The sequence below is a fragment of the Nicotiana attenuata genome, chromosome 7 (genome assembly GCF_001879085.1).
Source record: "Nicotiana attenuata strain UT chromosome 7, NIATTr2, whole genome shotgun sequence".
In the NCBI taxonomy this organism is placed as follows: domain Eukaryota; kingdom Viridiplantae; phylum Streptophyta; class Magnoliopsida; order Solanales; family Solanaceae; genus Nicotiana; species Nicotiana attenuata.
In genome coordinates, this window is record NC_031995.1 from 66,575,520 (window position 1) to 66,594,342 (window position 18,823).

Here is an 18,823-nt window from a genome sequence, read left to right on the forward strand (position 1 = left end):
CGGAGCACCCTTCTGGGTCAGTCTGGTCATAGGTGCTGCAATAGATGAAAACCCCCGAACAAATCGACGGTAATAACCCGCCAAGCCAAGAAAACTGCGGATCTCTGTAGCTGAGGATGGTCTGGGCCAACTCTGCACGACCTCTACTTTCTTCGGATCTACCTGAATACCCTCACTCGAGACCACGTGACCCAAGAATGCCATGAAATCCAACCAAAACTCACATTTCGAGAACTTAGCATATAGTTTCTTCTCTCTCAAGGTATGAAGCACTGTCCTCAGGTGCTGCTCATGATCTTCCCGACTCCGGGAATATACCAGAATATCATCAATAAAAACAATCACGAATGAGTCAAGATATGGCCGAAAAACACTGTGCATCAGATGAATGAAGACTGCTGGGGCATTAGTCAGCCCAAATGACATAACAAGGAACTCGTAATGACCATACCGAGTCCTGAAGGCAGTCTTCGGGATATCTGGCTCCCGAATCTTCAGCTGATGATAGCCTGAACGCAAGTCAATCTTAGAAAACACACAAGCACCCTGTAACTGGTCAAACAGGTCATCAATACGAGGCAAAGGATAATGGTTCTTCACTGTCACCTTGTTCAACTGGCGATAATCAATGCACATACGCATGGAACCATCCTTCTTCTTCACAAATAAGACAGGAGCACCCTAATGTGATACACTGGGTCGAATGAAACCCTTATCAAGCAATTCCTGCAACTGCTCCTTCAACTCCTTCAACTGAGGAGGAGCCATACGGTACGGAGGAATAGAAATGGGCTGAGTGCCCGGCAACAGATCAATGCCAAAATTAATATCTCTATCGAGCAGCATGCTCGGAAGGTCAGTTGGAAACATATCAGAGAAATCCCGTACTACGGGGACTGAATCAACAAAAGGGGTATCCATACTGACATCTCTCACATAAGCTAGATACGCGTCGCACCCCTTCTCAACCATACGTTGAGCCTTAAGGAAAGAAATAACTCTGCTGGGAGTCTGATCTAAAGCACCCCTCCACTCAACACGCGATACACCTGGCATAGCCAGCGTCACGGTTTTGGCGTGACAATCAAGAATAGCATAATGGGGCGACAACCAGTCCATGCCCAGGATAATATCAAAATCAACCATGCTGAGTAATAATAAATCAGCTCTGGTCTCAAAACCACTAAGAGCAACCAAACACGATCGATAAACGCGGTCCACAACAAGAGAATCTCCCACAGGAGTAGAAACATAAACAGGGGAACTCAACGAATCCCGAGATACACCCAAATACGGAGCAAAATAAGAAGACACATAAGAATAAGCGCATCCTGGATCGAATAGAACCGATGCATCTCTATGACAGACCAAGATAGTACCTGTGATGATATAATCGGAGGCGACAGCCTCAGTACGGGAAGGAAGGGCATAGTATCTGGCCTAGCCTCCCCCTCGAGGGTGACCTCTACCTCCCCGACCTCCACCTCTAGCTGGCTGGGCCGGTGGGGTAGCAACTGGTGCTGGGACCATAGCCTGAGAACTCTGCCGGGCATGCTGTGGCTGAGAAGTCTGTGGAGGTGCACCCCTCCTAAGTCTGGGGCAATCCCTCGCCATATGGCGTGTGTCACCACACTCAAAACAAGCTCTGGGAGGACGTGGCAGATGCGACTGGCTCAGGCCAGGTCTGCTGGACTGACCACTGGAAGCACCCCGTGCAGGAGGCGCACTAGATACTGGAGGTGCATAATAAGACTCCTGAGGTCTGGGAGGAGCTGGAGTACCACTGGTCGCTGGAAGAGCTGAATGGACGGGGCGAATCATATAACCCCTACCATGACGACCTGCAGCAGGGGCACGAGCACCAGAAAATGGCCCGACTCTCGAGACCTCTTGGCCTCCCTCTCCTCTCTATCCCTAGAATGCATACCCTCAATCCTCCTAGCAATGCTCACCACATGCTGATAAGAAATATCCATCTCTAACTCACGAGCCATGCTAGATCTGATGCTGGGAATAAGCCCCTCAATAAACTGGCAAACCTTCTCACGAACCGTTGAGACCAATGCTGGTGCATGTCTAGCCAAGTCGGTGTAACGGACAGCATACTCCGAGACGGTCATAGTACCCTGACGCAAATGCTTAAACTCCGTGCGCCAAGCGTCCCTGAGACTCTGGGGGACATACTCCCTCGTGAACATATCTAAAAACTGAGCCCAAGTCAGGGAAGCTGCCTCATCCGGACTGTCGAACTCATAAGTACGCCACCACTGATAGGCGGCTCCTTGAAGCTGGAAGGTAGTGAAGGAAACCCCGCTCGATCCTGATATGCCCATGTTATGGAGGATACGGTAGAACTCCTCAAGAAATCCAAGGGCATCCTCTAAGGCTAGCCCGCTAAATGTCGGAGGCTAATACTTCTTGAACCTTTCAAGCCTCTTCTGCTCCTCCTCTGAAACTACTGCCCTCTCCTCGGGCTGAGCTGGGGCTACCGGCGGTACATGAATAACCTCTGGGACCTGATCAACATGCACTCGCTGCTCAGGTGTGCGGGCGGCGGGAGTCTGTGCTCCTTCCTCGGCCTGGGATGTAGCTGCAGCAAGGGGAAGCAACCCTGCCTGAGCTAGAGTGGTGTACATAGTCATAAATTGCGCCAGAGTCTCTTGGAGTGCTGGAGTAGTAGTAGCAGACGTATCAGGTGTCTGGACTCCGACTGGTACTGCTGGTGGCACCTCGGCGGCAGCTCGCGCGGGTGCTCTGGCTGCACCACGAGCGCATCCTCGGCCTCTACCCCGGCCCCGGCCTCTGACGGCTCCAGCAGGGGGCGCGGGTGCCCGATCATCTCGGGGAGCACGTGTCCTTACCATCTGCGAGAGAATAGGAGATAGAAGTTTAGAATTGTGATGTCAAAAATCTCGCACGACAAGGAAATCAAATGAAGTGGAACTTTCCTAACAGTTACATAGCCTCTCGTAGATAAGTACAGACGTCTCGGTCCCGATCAGCGAGACCCTAATAAACCAGCTTGTGATTCATGACTCCTATGAACCTAGGGCTCTGGTACCAACTTGTCACGACCCCGTTTCGCCCTCCGTGAATCATTGTGACGGCACCTAGTCCCTACGACTAGGTAAGCCTAATAATGCGGAAAATAGACCAATTTGCGGAAGAAAAATACGTAAAACTCAAATTAAAGTGAATAAAATAGTGTTTAACATTGCCATTCGGCATACACGATATCAACTATCGAATACTAATATTTTCCCAAAACCCGAAATCTCATGAAATCACAAGCTAAGAATAATACATAGAGCTCTAACTCCAGAATGTCTAAAACAAAGTAAATACAGAAGGGCTGTAACTACAAGAGAGGATGGAGGGAGACTCCTCAGTCTGCGGACGCGACAGATATACCTCGAGTCTCCGAAAGATCGCCTCGCCTCAAGGATGGTAAGTCTGAGTAGAGGTACCTGGATCTGCACATAAAAAACATGCGCAGGAAGGGCATGAGTACACCACAGCGGTACTCAGTAAGTGCCAAACCTAACCTCGGTCGGGTAGTGACGGGATGGTCAGGGCCCTACTGAGATTAAATAAAATATAAAGTCCGACAGTGTAGAACAGAGCAGTATAAATGAGTACAGTAGTGAGAGTAACACAGGATATAAAGGATAACGACAACTGAAACAAAAACAAGTAATCACGGTAAACAAATACAGTTCAACGCAGAGGTAACAGCTGCGGGATCTCCCAGGATACCGTCCTGTAGTCCCCAAATATAAATATCCAGTGGATCTCCCGGGTGCAGTCCCGTAGTCCAACGCATAAATGCGCGGGGATCTACCAGAATGCCACATCCGTAGTCACAAATATAAATACTCAGTGTTGGGGAATCTACCCGGTGCAATCCCGTAGTTCCAATGTAAAAGTGCAGGGGGAAATCCCGGAATACAAATTCGTAGTCCCAAAGTAAACATATAGGGGAGCTCCCGGGATATCGTCCCGTAGTCCCAAAGTAAATACACAGCAGCAACTAGAAACTCAATTCAATCAATTTCACACCAAGGTAAAGCAGGTATTCCTAACCTAGCATGCTGCACATAATTCAAGTAGGGCAGTAGAACAAATAAACAGTTAAATCAAATAGGCATGCTTCCCTAAGCTAACAACAGGCTTAACTTGCAGGTAGTGTAAACAGGAAAGGAAAAGCAAAATTCTAAGTACTCAATGGAAACCGGATTTTTCAACAATTAGCACAAGTACGCACTCGTCACCTTATGTACAAGGCATTTCGATTAACTAATATACCAAATCCTAAGGGGAAGGTCCCCCACACAAGATTAGGCAAGCCCAAATCTATTCAATTCAATTGCATAATGTAAATAACACTTCAAATAACTAATTCTACAAATAAATTCTAAGAAAATACGCGAAATTAGGTGAAATGACCAAAACACCCCTCGATCCCATGTCTCAAAATCGGGTAAAATTTATATTTTCTGAATCCTCATACTCTCACGAGTTCATGCATACCAAAATTATCAAAATCCAAGGTCAAATTCCCCATCAAAATTCGAATTCTAGGTCTAAGAACTTTCTTCCCCTTTTTCTCAATTTTCATCTCCAAATTCGAATTTAAATGATCAAACTAAGATAAGATTAATGGAAATAACTAGCAAGGAACAAGGAATTGTTACCCAATGATCTTCTCTTCAAGAACCTCATAAAATCGCCTTACCCCGAGCTCCAAAATTGATTTTTCCAAGTTTTTGAGCAAACCCTCGATTCTGCCTCCTTTTCAAGGGAGTGCACCTGCGGAAAACACATCGCAGGTGCGAAAAGTCACTTAACGGGCTGGGTCCGCATCTGCGGTCGCATAGCCGCATCTGCGACACCGCATTTGCAAAACCCAACCGCACCTGCGGATCCTGGAGCCCTGGACCAAAATCGCTTCTGCGGCCACATAGCCGCTTCTCCGGCGCCGCACCTGCGGCGCCGCACCTGCGGCCCCAAACTCGCAGGTGCGGTTATGACAGGAAACCAGTAGCTGAAGCTACAACTCCAAACTCCAAAATCCTTCCGTCAACCATCCGAAATCATCCCGAGGCCCCCGGGACTTCAACCAAAAACACAAACAAGTCTAATACCACTGCCAAACTTATACCAATCCTTAAAACACCTAAAACAACATCGAAACACCAATTTAACACCGAATTCAAGCCTAAAAACTTTAAAAACTCAAAATTTACGCTTTCGATCAAAAAGTCTATCAAACCTCGTCCGAATGATCTGAAATTTTGCACACACATCACATTCAACACTACGGAGCTACTCCAACTTCCGGAATTCCATTCTGACTCTTGGATCAAAATCTCACTATCGAACCGGAAACTTCAAAAATCCAACTTTCGGCATTTCAAGCCTAAATTAGCTACGTACCTCCAAAGCACAATCCGAACACGCCCCTAAGCCCGAAATCACACCCAACGGAGCTAACGGAACCATCAGAATTCTGTTTCGAGGCCGTCTTCACACTGTTCCGACTATAGTCAAATTTCCAAAACTTAAGCTCTCATTTAGGGACTAAGTGTTCCAAAACTCTCCGAAACTCAAAACCGAACATCCCGACAAATTCAAAATAACAGAAATAAACACGGGGAAAGCAGTTAATAGGGGATCGGGGTGTAAATTCTAAAAACAACCGGCCGGGTCATTGCAGTCGAAAATACGAATCGCACCTCGAATCGCACTTGTGAAATTCTAAATCTTCCATCTTCCAAAACTCGCACCGAAACATATCAAACCAACCAGGAAGGACGTAAAATTTTGCATGCAAGTCCCAAATTACATAACAGAGCTAATCCAACTCTCAGAATAGCATTTCAACCCCGATATGAACAAAGTCTACTCTCGGTCAAACCTCTTATCCTTCCAAAACTCCAACTTTTCAATTTTTTTTGCCGAAATGCTTCAAATTACCCTACGGGCCTCCAAATCCAAATTCGGACGCACGCTTGAGTCCAAAATCACCATAAGGAGCTATTGGAATCATCAAAATGCCATTTTGGAGTCGTCTACCAAAAGTCAAAACTCCTGTTAACTCTTAGTGTTTAAGCTTCTAAAACACGAATCCTTCTTCCAAATTGACCCCGAATCATCTGAAAACCGAACTCGACCACATGCGATAGTCATAACACATAATACAAAGATGCTCAAGACCTTATTCCTCCAAACGGGATGTTATTTCTCAAAACGATCGGCTGAGTCGTTATATATTTAATTAGAAAACACTATTTTTGTATCGTCTGTGAGACGGAAATTAGTTTTAGTTTCACTTTTGGACAAATTTGATTATTCATTTCAATAAAATAATGAGAATATTTTCTATTGTTCACATGTTGTTGCTGATGCCCTTTTAAGTGATGGTCTATATCGCTTGAATGTGTTGAATGGAATTGAATTGTTCACTTTAGGCGTCTTGGTCATATTTTTAAAAAAGGAATTGAACGATTGGTAAATGAAAATATTTTACTTGTTCTTGATCAAAAGGATTTTGAAACTTGTGTATATTGTGTCAAAGGTAAAATGACCAAGGTTAAGAGAAAAAGGTTCCACTAGGAGCTCTGAACTTTTAGATATAACTCATACTGATATTAGTGGACCTTATGTACCTACTTTGACCAATCATAAGTATTTTATTACTTTTATTGATGACTTTTTAAGATATTTTTATATATATCTTTTAAAATAGAAATCTGAAGCACTTGATAAGCTTAAAATTACAAGACTGAAGTTGAGAAACGGCTTGGGAAGTCCATTAAGATAGTTAGTTTTGACTGTGGCGGTGAGTATTATGAAAAATATGATGAGTCTGATGAATGTATGGGGCCTTTTGCTTTATTTTTGGAAGAATATGGGATAATAGCATAATATATCATGCCAGGTACTCCTGAGCAGAATGGTGTGGCTGAAAGACGAAGTTGTACTTTCATGGAAATGGTGAGAAGTATGATGTCAAGGAGTAGCCTGCCCGAGTCTCTTTGAGGTGAAGCCTTAAAAACAACTACCTATATCTTGAATAGAGTTCCTACAAATTTTATCTTGAAAACTCCTTTTAAGCTATGGACAACTTGAAAACCTAGCTTAAACCATTTTTACATTTGGGGTTGTCCAACTGAAGTTCGTATTTATTCACCCATAGATAAAAAATGATCCTAAAACCACCAATTGTTTCCTTATGGCTATCCTGATTACTCTAAAGATTTTGGGTTTTGCTGTCATGGGCGTGGCACTAGAATCATGAGTGTATTAATGCAAAATTTCTTAAGCATGATATTTGTGATTGTGATTATGATTGTTCTTGTGGGAAGGAAATTGTGCTGAAAGAGAAGGAAGTCATTGTCCCTGTATGTACATGAAAAGATGGTAAACTAACATGTTCATGTGGGAGAGAATCCAGGGAACAATGACGGAGATCTCATGGTCCCTGAGAAAAATAAACACAATGAACCACTCCGTAGGTCATAAAAAGAAAGAAGATCTTCCATCTTTGATGATTTTATCGTGTATGTGAATGAAAATCTTAGTGATAATGGAGAGTTAACTGATCCTTTATCATATGCTCAAGCTATTTCCTCTCCATATATTGATAATTGGCGTGAGGCAACAAAGATGAAATACGCTCCATGGAACACAATATAGTATGGGAGTTAGTTGAATTGCATGCAGGTTTCAGGCCTATTAGTTGCAAATGGGTGTAACTAAAAGAGATTTCAAGGAAAATATAGACTGTTATAAAGCAAGGTTGGTTGCTAAGGGTTACACTCAGAAAGAAGGTATCGATTGTAAAGAAACATTTTCTCTTGTTTCATCTAAGGATGCATTTAGAGTTGTGATGACTCTTGTGGCTCATTTTGATTTAGAGTTGCACTAGATGGATGTTAAAAATACTTTCCTGAATGGGAGTCTTATTGAAAAAGTTTACATGGTTCAACCCGAAGGATTTAAAGAAGATGGTAAAGAATGTCTAGTGTGGAAGCTTAATAAATCCATATATGGGCTTAAACAAGCCTCCAAGCAGTGGTATTGAAATTCGATGAAATTATTATAAAATTTGGATTTTTGAAAAATAAGCTTGATGAATGTGTTAATCTCAAAATAGCTAATGACAATTTTATTATTATGGTTCTCTATGTTGATGACATTCTGCTTGCCATAAATGATTTAGGCTTCATGAATGAGACCAAATAATTTTTGTCTAGGTCTTTTGGTATGAAAGATCTTGGTGAAGCCTCTTTCATTCTTGGGATAGAAACTAAATGAGATAGATCACATGGTTTGTTGGGTTTATTACAACGAATGTTCTTAAAACTTTCAATATGCAAGATTGTAGACCTGGTGTTGCCCTATTGTGAAAGGATATAAACTTAGTAAAGATCAATATCCAAAAAATGAAGTTGAAAGGAGAACCATGAAAGATGTGCCATATGTAAGTGTTGCTGGCTGCTTGATGTATACATAGGTTTATACAAGGCATGATATATCTTTTGTGTTAATATATTGGAAAGATTTTCATCTAATCCTGGGTGAGCACATTGGGTGGTTGTAAAAAAAGTGATGAGATATTTACAACGCACCAAAAATTTCATACTTGTGTACAAAAGGTTGATGATCTGGACCTGCTGGTATATTCAGATTCTAATTTTGTAAGTTGTCAAGACATTATGAAATCAACTTCTGGGTATATTTTTATATTGGTTGGAGGTGCTGTTTCTTAGAAAAGTGAGAAACAGAGTATCACTGCTACATCCATAATGGAAGCTGAATTTATTCCTTGTTTCGAGACTGCCTCACATGCTGTCTGGATGAAGAATTTTCTTACAAAATTACAAATTGTAAATTTGATATCTAAGTACCATTTTCTGTGACAATAGTGCATCTGTGTTCTTCTCTAAGAATAACAAGAGAACAAGAGGCATATATATATATATATATATATTAAGCATATTAACACAGAATCTATGTTGGCTAATACTTTGACGAAAGGTCTTAGGCCTGTAGTGTTTAATGAATATGCTCAAAACACGAGTATTTTAGAGTCTTTTGATGTGCTTTAATCAGTGGGAGTTACGTTATAATTGATGACTGAGATATTGCTTTTAATAAATTTTATTTTTATGTAAGCTTGTATTATTTTATAGACAAAATTACATATTATATTACTTGGGCCTACAACTCATCCGAAAATGACCCATATTTGAAAGGGAAAGTTACATGATATACCCGTTTATAAAACTCACTTTCATGATATACCTAAGTTTTGAAATTAAATCAAATATCCCAAAAATATTACACGGTATACCTCCATATATTCTAAAACATATCACGATATTCTACGTTGGAATACAATCCAAACCTCACTTACCATATATTCTAATTTGGAATATAGTATTATAATTAAGCAGACCATAATCTTTTAATTTGGAATATATTATTCAAACTAAAGATACCACAATATTCTAATTTAAAAAATCCAAACCTAGCTTACTCTAAAATTCTAATGAAGAATACAATATCCAAATATTCAAACTAAATATGCTACAGTATTCTAATTTGGGATACAATATCCAATTTAAATATATTCTAACAAAACATACTACAGTATTCTAATTTGGAATACAGTATCCAAACCAAATATACTATAATATTTTAATTTGGAATACAATATCCAATGCAAATATACAATAATTATTATTTGGAATACAATATTCAAACTAAACATGCTACAATTCTAATTTAGAATACAATATCCAAATTAAATATATCACAATATTCTAATTTAAAATATACAATATTATATTTTAGAATACAGTAGGTATACATGGTAAAATAATTTTATAAAGTAGGTATACAGAGTAAAATAAATATTTTAATTGTATATGGTGTTAACTGAAGTTTTCAATGGGCATACATGAATATGCTCAAAACACGAGTCTTTTAGAGTCTTTTGATGTGCTTTAGTCAGTGGGAGTTACGTTATAATTGACGACTGAGATATTGCTTTTAATAAATTTTATTTTTACGTAAGCTTGTATTATTTTATAGATAAAATTACATAATATATCACTTGGGCCTACAACTCATCCGAAAATGACCCATATTTGAAACCCTAACCTGGTTTGGCCCAGGTTGTACATATTTTCAAATTTTCATTACACCCAATTAACCCATAGTAAATTGGTAACGGAAATTCATTTTTTTTGGCTTTCACTCTCTCTTCTTCTCACATCTTCTACATATGCTTCAAGGGGTCGCTCGTCATTACTGCTTCTCTCTTGTGTCACCTGGTTGCAACGTAAGAAAACAAAAACGTAGAAGTCCACCATTGAAGGCTATTCAAAGCTCCGCTTTCGAAAATAAGACTTTTTAGTTTATTTGTTGTTTGGATTGGGTGTTGTTCCAATTTATTGAAAATATCAAAAGGAGTTTGAAATTTAAGTTTGAAGTGATTTGGAGTAGATTTGAGCAATATTTGAGTTAAATTTCAGAAACGGTGCAAGGAAGAAGACAAATTCAGTTTTTTTTGTATAATTATGTATAATCTTGTATAATAGTGTATATGAGTGTATAAACACATCTTATACACTATTATACACTTTTATGCACCTTTATACAAGCGTATGCAGACGAACTTCTCCAGTAATTTTCAGTTGCAATTCTTGTTTAAAACGAGTCCAAATCTCTATTAAATGACTTCAAGTTTTATATACAACTTCCTCATACTATTTCTAACAAGTCTATATAACACCCATTCTAAATCTCTGACAAAATAAAATTTGAAATTTAAAACCATATATTTAATCTTGTTAAGAATCTAATTTTCACCACCCAAATGAATTTGGTTTGTTGAACTAATATCTGAGTCACAATTACTAATTCGAAAAATAAATTAAAAGCTTGAGAAATTGTGATGACCCGATAGATCATCTTATGTTTTAGAACCAAATTCTTTATTTCGAATCCTTTAAAACCTCATTTTAGCCTTTCTCAATATGCGTGCACAGTCCGGATGTTGATCCGGAAGGTTGATATGTTAAAATTGATAAAAATAAAAAAATTTGCCTTAAAAAATTAGCTTGAGTTGACTTCGGTCAACGTTTTGAGTAAACGGGCCCGGATCCATATTTTGACGGTCCCGGTGGGTCCTTATCTAAATATGGGACCTGGGCGTATGCCCGGAATCGAATTCGGAGGTTCCTAGCATGAGTTATGAATTTTCGTTGAAAATTGAAAGTTTAATAGTTTTTAAGAATTTACTGATGGTTGATCTTGTTGATACCGGGTCTGTATTTTAGTTTCGGAGCTCGGTACAGGTCCATTATAATATTTATGACTTGTCTGTGAAATTTGGTGAGAAACGGAGTTAGTTTGACGTCATTCGGACGTCCGGTTGTGAAAATTGAAGTTTTAAAGCTTTCTTGAAAATTTCATTCGATTTGGTGTTCAATTCGTCATTCTAGGTGTTATTTTGGCGATTTGATCGCGCGAGCAAGTTTGTGTGATGTTTTAGGACATATGTGCATGTTTGGTTTGGAGCCCCGAGGGCACGGGCGAGTTTTGGATAGGCTATGGGGTGAATTGAACTTAGAAAAATCTGGTTTTCTGCAGCTTCAGGTGCCTTCTGGTTTCTTTCTTTGTGTTAAGGTACTCTCGCAAAAGCAAAGTGTGAGCTGGGCTGAGAGATGGTTTGTTCTACGCGAACGCGAGGCCATGATGGCGAACACGGAGCAATGGGGGGTCTGCTCTTCGCGAACACGACAGGCAACACACGAACGCGTAGAGTTATTGGAGGTGGGTTGGGGATCAGTGGGTTGTTCTATGCGAACGCGAGCCAAGGCTCGCGAACGCGATGGCCAGGGGGGACAGACCATCGCGAACGCGTGCAACCCTTCGCGAACGCGTAGGCCTTCTGGTCCGCTCCCCTTCGCGAACGCGGCAGGCCCTTCGCGAACGCGAAGAAGGACTGACGCCCAGACTTAAAACATTTCAAAAATGGGATTTTACCCATTTTCACAAACTCTCCATTATAGCTCGGCCTAGGTGTGATTTTGAAGGTAGAACTCAACACCAATTCATAGGTTTGTACTCTTTAACTCATTTCATTCCATTTCTAACATCACACATTAAATTCCTAGCCCTAATCTTTGTTCTTTCATGGTAGAAAACTAGAGATTTAGGAAGAATTGGGGATTTAGACCTCAATTTGGGGTTGAATTTTGAAGCTAATTACATAATCAGGCTCGAAGGTGAAGGGGTAAATGAATTTTGGTCTGAACCTCGGGTTTTGACCAAGCGGGCCTGGGGTCGATTTTTGACTTTTTTGGGGAAAGTTTGAGAAATCTAAATTTATGCATTGTAATTGATTCCTTTAGCAATAATTGATATTATTGAGCCAATTACGGTTAGATACGAGTGGTTTGGGGGCGGATTCTAGAGGAAAAACTATGATTGAACGTTGAGTGGCCTTTGGAGCGAGGTAAGTGTCTTGGTTAACCTTGACTTGAGGGAATTAGGAACCCTCGGACTATGTGCTATGTGAATTTCATATGAGTGGCATATATGCGAGGTGACGAGTGCTTATACGCCGCCGAATTATCTGTTTTCTCTGATTTTTCCGCTTTTCCTTGATTATCTCCTTCCCTATCTTAATTGTTATATGCTCTAAATGGTTTCATGCTTAACTACTACTTGTCAATCAATACCTTCTCCTATTATTGATGTTAGCTCTTCCATAGTTTCATGATTCCCTGCTATTTGCTTGAATTAACTTACTTGCACCTTCAAAATCTCAATTGCTGGATTGGTCTCGCTGTGTAGTATTACTGGTGTAGATTTCTTTATTTTACAAGTTCCCTTTGGGTTCAATTTGGTATTTATTCATCGTAAAAGCTTTGGGGTTGAACTAATGATTTGGCTGTGCTTTGAGTATTTGGTACTGATATGGTGGGATCGGGCTGCACGCCGCAGCAGGTAACAAGGGTGGATTGATATGGTGGAATAAGGGTGAATATGTTTTGTACGGTGGGATTGTGTTGCACGCCGCAATAGGTCTAATAAGGGTGGATTGATATGACGAAATAAGGTGAACTATGATACTGATATTGATTTATGGTGGGATCGGGTTGCGCGCCACAACATATTTATATATATTATCTCCATTGTTGATGCTATTACGGTGAAATAAGGAAGGATTTTGTGTTGTCTGGTGGGATCGGGTTGCGCGCCGCAACAACCTATATGTTTTCATTTCTTGAGCCTCGTTGGTTTCCGGTATTTTTGTTTGAATCGTTAAAGATTGGTAATTTTGGATGACACTGGTGTATTCTTGAGGTTATGGTTATTATTCTCAGTTGATTTTTTAGTTATGTTCAGTATTTCTATTTTTCTGTCATTATTATATATACTGCGTACAGGTTGTAGTGTAAGTGACCTGCCTTAGCCTCGTCACTATTTCGTCGAGGTTAGGCTCGATACTAACCAGTACATGGGGTCGGTTGTATTGATACTATACTCTGCACTTCTATGCAGATTTTGGAGTCGGTCTCAGCGGCGGCTACTATAGAGCTTGGATTTGACAGCCTGCGGAGACTTGAGGTACAGCTGCTCAGCGCCCGCATCTCATGGAGTCCCCTGCTTGTTTTTATTTAGCTATGTATCTTCATTTCAGACAGCTTTATATTATTTCAGACCCTTGTATGAACTATTTTAGTAGCTCGTGTACTCGTGACACCAGATTCAGGGATTTGTAGCAGATGTTTATAGTTTTAGCTTCCGTATTTATAACTTTGGATTATTGTAGTTGAATCGGTTCTTATTCGTTAATTAATTTCAAACTATTAAAAGATGAATTGTTCTAACGTTGGCTTGCCTAGCAAGTGAAATGTTAGGCGCCATCACGGTCCTGATAGTGGAAATTCCAGGTCGCAACAGAAATCTTTTTTAAAAATTGAATAATAATTTCGAGAACCTATTGCATTTGGATATTGAATTTTAGCCTATTATTTTTGGGCTAATTGGTTATAAATTGAAATATGGGCTATAAAATTAAAAAGTATGGAGCCCTGTTATTTTTATGTGAAATTTTCCCTATTCTATATTTGTTATGCTTATTAACTAACATGATAATTTATTTATTTTTTATTCCAATTGAATATTGCATACTCAGTGTATCTTTGTGTTTTGCTGCTTGTTGCCTTGATTATCCCAGGTAAGGCACAAGGGAAACCTCCTAAGTGATATGATTTTAGTGTCACTTGGAGGCTCCTGGGGTGATATGGTTATTATATCACTTGGAGGATTATTTCTTTTTAAGAGGTGTGGCTATGTTCACCTTAATTAGAAAGATAATATGCTTAGCTATCATGCATGTTTGATCCATGTTAATGGAAATTCTAGCACATGTGATCATAGATAGAACTCATATCTTGAAATTGTGTGATGCCTGCTATGATTCATTGTTAGTGTTCTGCATCGAGACTTGATGGATTGTTATGTGGGTCATTCTATCATTGTCTATGTGAGTAGTGTGGCCACCATAGAGTCTAAAATCTTTTTCTCAAAACGCAAAAGTTTTAAAATTATTTTCTTGTCCTCAATTAACATTGGTACCCAAGTGGAAGAACGTTAGAATTTGGACTTAAATTAATTGGTTATAGCCTGAAAGGACAGTGATATGATCCAAGTGGCGGATAAATAAAATGTCTAATACTAAATAATGTGTGTGTGGATAAGGGATGTCCAATAACAATTGGTCTGTGATGGGTAGGCACTGTTTATAAATAGAGGCCAACCCCTTTCCCTAGCAATGAGAAAACCCTAGCGTATTCTACTTCTTGAATACGTGGTAACGGTAGACGTCCCATCAGTCAAGTTCTTCGGGCTGTGAGAGCATGTAGCTAGTGGATCACCGATCACTGTCGCTACTGAATCGATGGAGTTGAATTGTATGCTTCCTTAAACTCAAACTCTAAATTGATTGTATGATTTTGTCTTAATCTCTGCTATGGTTTCGACTTAATAATCTTACAGTAAAGCCAATGAACCACGACTCGAGCATGATCAATTACTAGAGAATAGGTATAGAAAGTTGAAACTGAAGAGGTATCTAATATCTTTGGACGATATATGGAGTATAGAAGCTTGGGATCTAGTTAGAAGATCATATCCCGATGAAAATGGAAGTCAAATCATGAATACTACTAGGTTCTTAAAACTTGCCGATTATGCTAGTCATGGCTACCCTCCTCATCACATATCTTTCCTTAATCATGAAGATAGTTGGAAACTACTTTGTAACAAGGTAGTTGTAAAGGAAGATTGCCCTCCTCAGCTGGAGGAAATAGGGAAGAAAATAGCAGAACAATGTCAAGGATTACTTCTCACAGTTGTTGCCAATGGTGGTTACTCTCTAATATCAGCAGGACATGTAATGACTGGAAAAAAGTTACAAAAATTTGAATTCAAATATTGTAGGCTCAGCCTCCGAGCAGTGTTTAGTGATATTGACTTTGAGTTACAAGTACTTGCCCTGTAACTTAAAAGCGTATTTTTGTATACGGTCGAGATTGAATGCCTTCGATCTATATACTTGAGAGGTAGTTGGATGTCCGAGTCCGGGTAAGGCCAGGTTCGAGCTCGAGGGACCAGACCCGAGTTCGAAGGCGAAGCATGATGCATACTGAGGTCGGGTGTGTTCTACCCCGAAATAGTACCGTTATAAATTTGTACCAGGACGAGCTAGATTTCTGCCACTTCCCCAAAATCATGGCGCAAATCACGGAATAGGATTGTACAATTCTGTACTAGGCGGTTAGACAGCTGTACCAAGAATATTCTCTACTATAAATGGAAATATTCCTTATTTAGGGTTCCCCCATTATATAAAGGGTACCCCAATCATTTGTAAGACTATCTTTTACTGAGCAAAGAATATACTCTCTACTCTTTGCCTGCTGTTCATCAGAATTGTCCCTTAACTTAATTGTTCTTACTTTGATTTTCCTACTTAATTATTCTTATTGCCCTAAGCGACCTCGAGGGCTAATAGTAACATTGGTTTGATTCACTTCTATCTTTCATTTCTACTTCATATTTCTTGATTATTAATTGGTATTGAACTAAATCACATATCTTTAAAATCACAAATCAAATTTAATTGTCACTCATATTTTTGAGGTAAACGGTTTGGCACCCACCGTGGGGCTAAAGATAATAGTGATTATTTCTTTACTGATTTTCGTTACACACTTTACACTTTTTCTTGTCAAGATTTTTTGATTCTCAGGCTTGAACATGTCTAGCACACAAAAACGCACCTGTTCATGACAATGAGGGTCTTGGAGAAAACAACGGTATAGGGGTCGGTGTACCACCTATAAACCCTGAGGGACTGTCAAATATGGAGCCAGTTGATATCAGTTCGTATAACGCTCTAAGCACGGATTCAAGCACAGACCCCGTAGGGAATGCACACTGGGAAGCCCGACCAGGGGACCAAGGAACGCCAGGAGTAGGAGATGGGGGAGTCAGTCTCCAAGTAATATTCGAGATGCTACAGGCTCAACAAATCGCCATCGCTCAACTCTAATGTCAAAATAAAACCCCAAGCGTAGCTGAACATGAAAACAATCGATGTGCTAAGCCAACGCCAGAAAGGTCTAATGAAAACGGCTCGAGGACTGACCCCACGATTATGAAAATGCTAGAAGAGCTCACTAAGAGGATCGAGTCTAGAGAAAAGAAGATCGAAGACAATGAGAAGAAGGTGGAGACTTACAACTCCCGTGTAGACCAGATACCGGGGGCACCTCCAGTTTTGAAAGGTCTAAATGCTAAAAAATTCATACAAAAACCATTCCCTCAGAGCGCTGCTCCAATGCTCTTCCCTACGAAATTTTGCATGCCCGATATACCCAAGTATACCAGAACAACCGACCCCAACGAGCATATTACTTCATACACTTGCGAAATCAAAGGAAATGACTTGAATGACGACTCGAATCAGTGTTGTTGAAAATGTTTGGAGAAACACTATCAAAGGGAGCCATGATTTGGTATCACAACTTAGCTCCTAACTCTATTGATACATTTGCTATGTTAGTAGATGCCTTCGTGAAAGCGCACGTCGGGGCCATAAAGGTGGCCACGAGAAAGCCGGACGTCTTCAAAATTAAGCAACAGAACAACGAGATGCTAAGGGAGTTCGTGTCCCGTTTTCAGATGGAAAGAATGGAATTACCTCCAGTCTCCGATGACTGGGCAGTACAGGCCTTTATGCAAGGTCTTAATGAAAGGAGTTCGATCGCTTCTCGGCAGTTGAAGCAGAACTTGATTGAATATCCAGTTGTGACATGGTCGGATGTGCACAATCGTTATCAGTCAAAGATCAGGGTCGAGGACGACCAGTTGGGAGCCCCCTCGGGTTCAGTGTATCCTAACAGATTCACAGTCAAGCCCCCTAGGGACACAGTCCGGGAATCGAGATTCAACAAAGGGCGGCATCAGCTATCTGCCGATCGAAGGAGCAGTGACCCGAGCCGCAATTCTCCTCGGAGTGATCGGAGAAACGATCAAGGTCAAAGCTCTCGGGGACTCATGAGAAAAAGCGGGTTCGACAAGCACTCCGACTCCGCCAAGGCTCCTCGATTATCAGAATACAACTTCAGCATCGATGCATCAGGGGTTGTCTCCGCTATTGGGAGAATTAAAGACACCAAGTGGCCCAGGCCAATACAGACCGATCCTTCCCAAAGAAACCTAAACTTGATGTGCAAGTATCATTGCACACATGGTCATCGGACAGAAGATTGCAGACAACTAAGGGAAGAAGTGGCTCGTTTGTCTAATGAGGGTCACCTTCGAGAATTCCTAAGTGATCGGGCTAAGAATCACCTCATGGAGAAAGATGCAAGGAGAAACGATTAAGAAGAACCACAACATGTAATCCACATGATCATTGGCGGAGTCGACGTCCCTTAATGACCCATGATCAAGCGTACCAAAGTATCGATCACTAGGGAAAAACGGACTCGGAGTTATGTGCCCAAGGATGTCTTATCATTCTCTGACAAGGAAGCAGAAGGCATATATTAGCCTCACAATGACGCCCTGGTAATCTCTATCCTTTTGAATAAAATTCAAGTTAAACATGTTTTAGTGGATCCAGGTAGCTCAGCAAATATAATCAGATCAAGGGTCATGGAACAACTCGCCCTATAAGATATATTGTACCTGCATTCCGGCTCCTGAATGGCTTCAACATGGCAAGCGAAACAACAAAGGGAGAGATCATCTTGCCAGTAAACGTAGCCGGGACCATACAAGATACAAAGTTCCATGTCATCGAAGGTGATATGAGGTATAATGCACTCCCCGGGAGACCATGGATACACAATATGAGGGCAGTACCTTTAACTCTTCACTAGATGATGAAGTTCCCAATAAAGGAAGGGATAAAAACGGTCTACGGGGAGCAACATGCTGCAAAAGAGATGCTTGCGATCGAGGACGTAGGGCCGATTCCAGAGCCTCTGACCTCGAAGGAGTCGAGCCCTAAAGATAAGCAGGCCGCCAAATAGCAATTACCGCCTCCAGCCTCGATGGAGTCAAAGCAATGGGTGATCGAAGACGAAGATGAGGATTTCCTTAATCCTCGAACCTTCGTCATTCCCGAAGAATCTGATGCGACAAAATCAACTCGAGGAACTGGAGTAGCTCATTTTGATCGAGTACATGCCCAAGAAAAAGGTATACCTGGGAACGGGATTAA

At 40.7% G+C, this 18,823-nt stretch overlaps 1 protein-coding gene across 1 annotated transcript; it reads right to left on the reverse strand.

Annotated features, from left to right (window-relative positions):
- LOC109230519 (RNA-directed DNA polymerase homolog) lies at window positions 217-636 on the reverse strand (the record flags this gene model as incomplete). Its single annotated transcript, XM_019396007.1, has 1 exon — window positions 217-636. A coding segment is annotated over exon 1 (420 nt), but the record flags the coding sequence as incomplete, so codon positions are not given.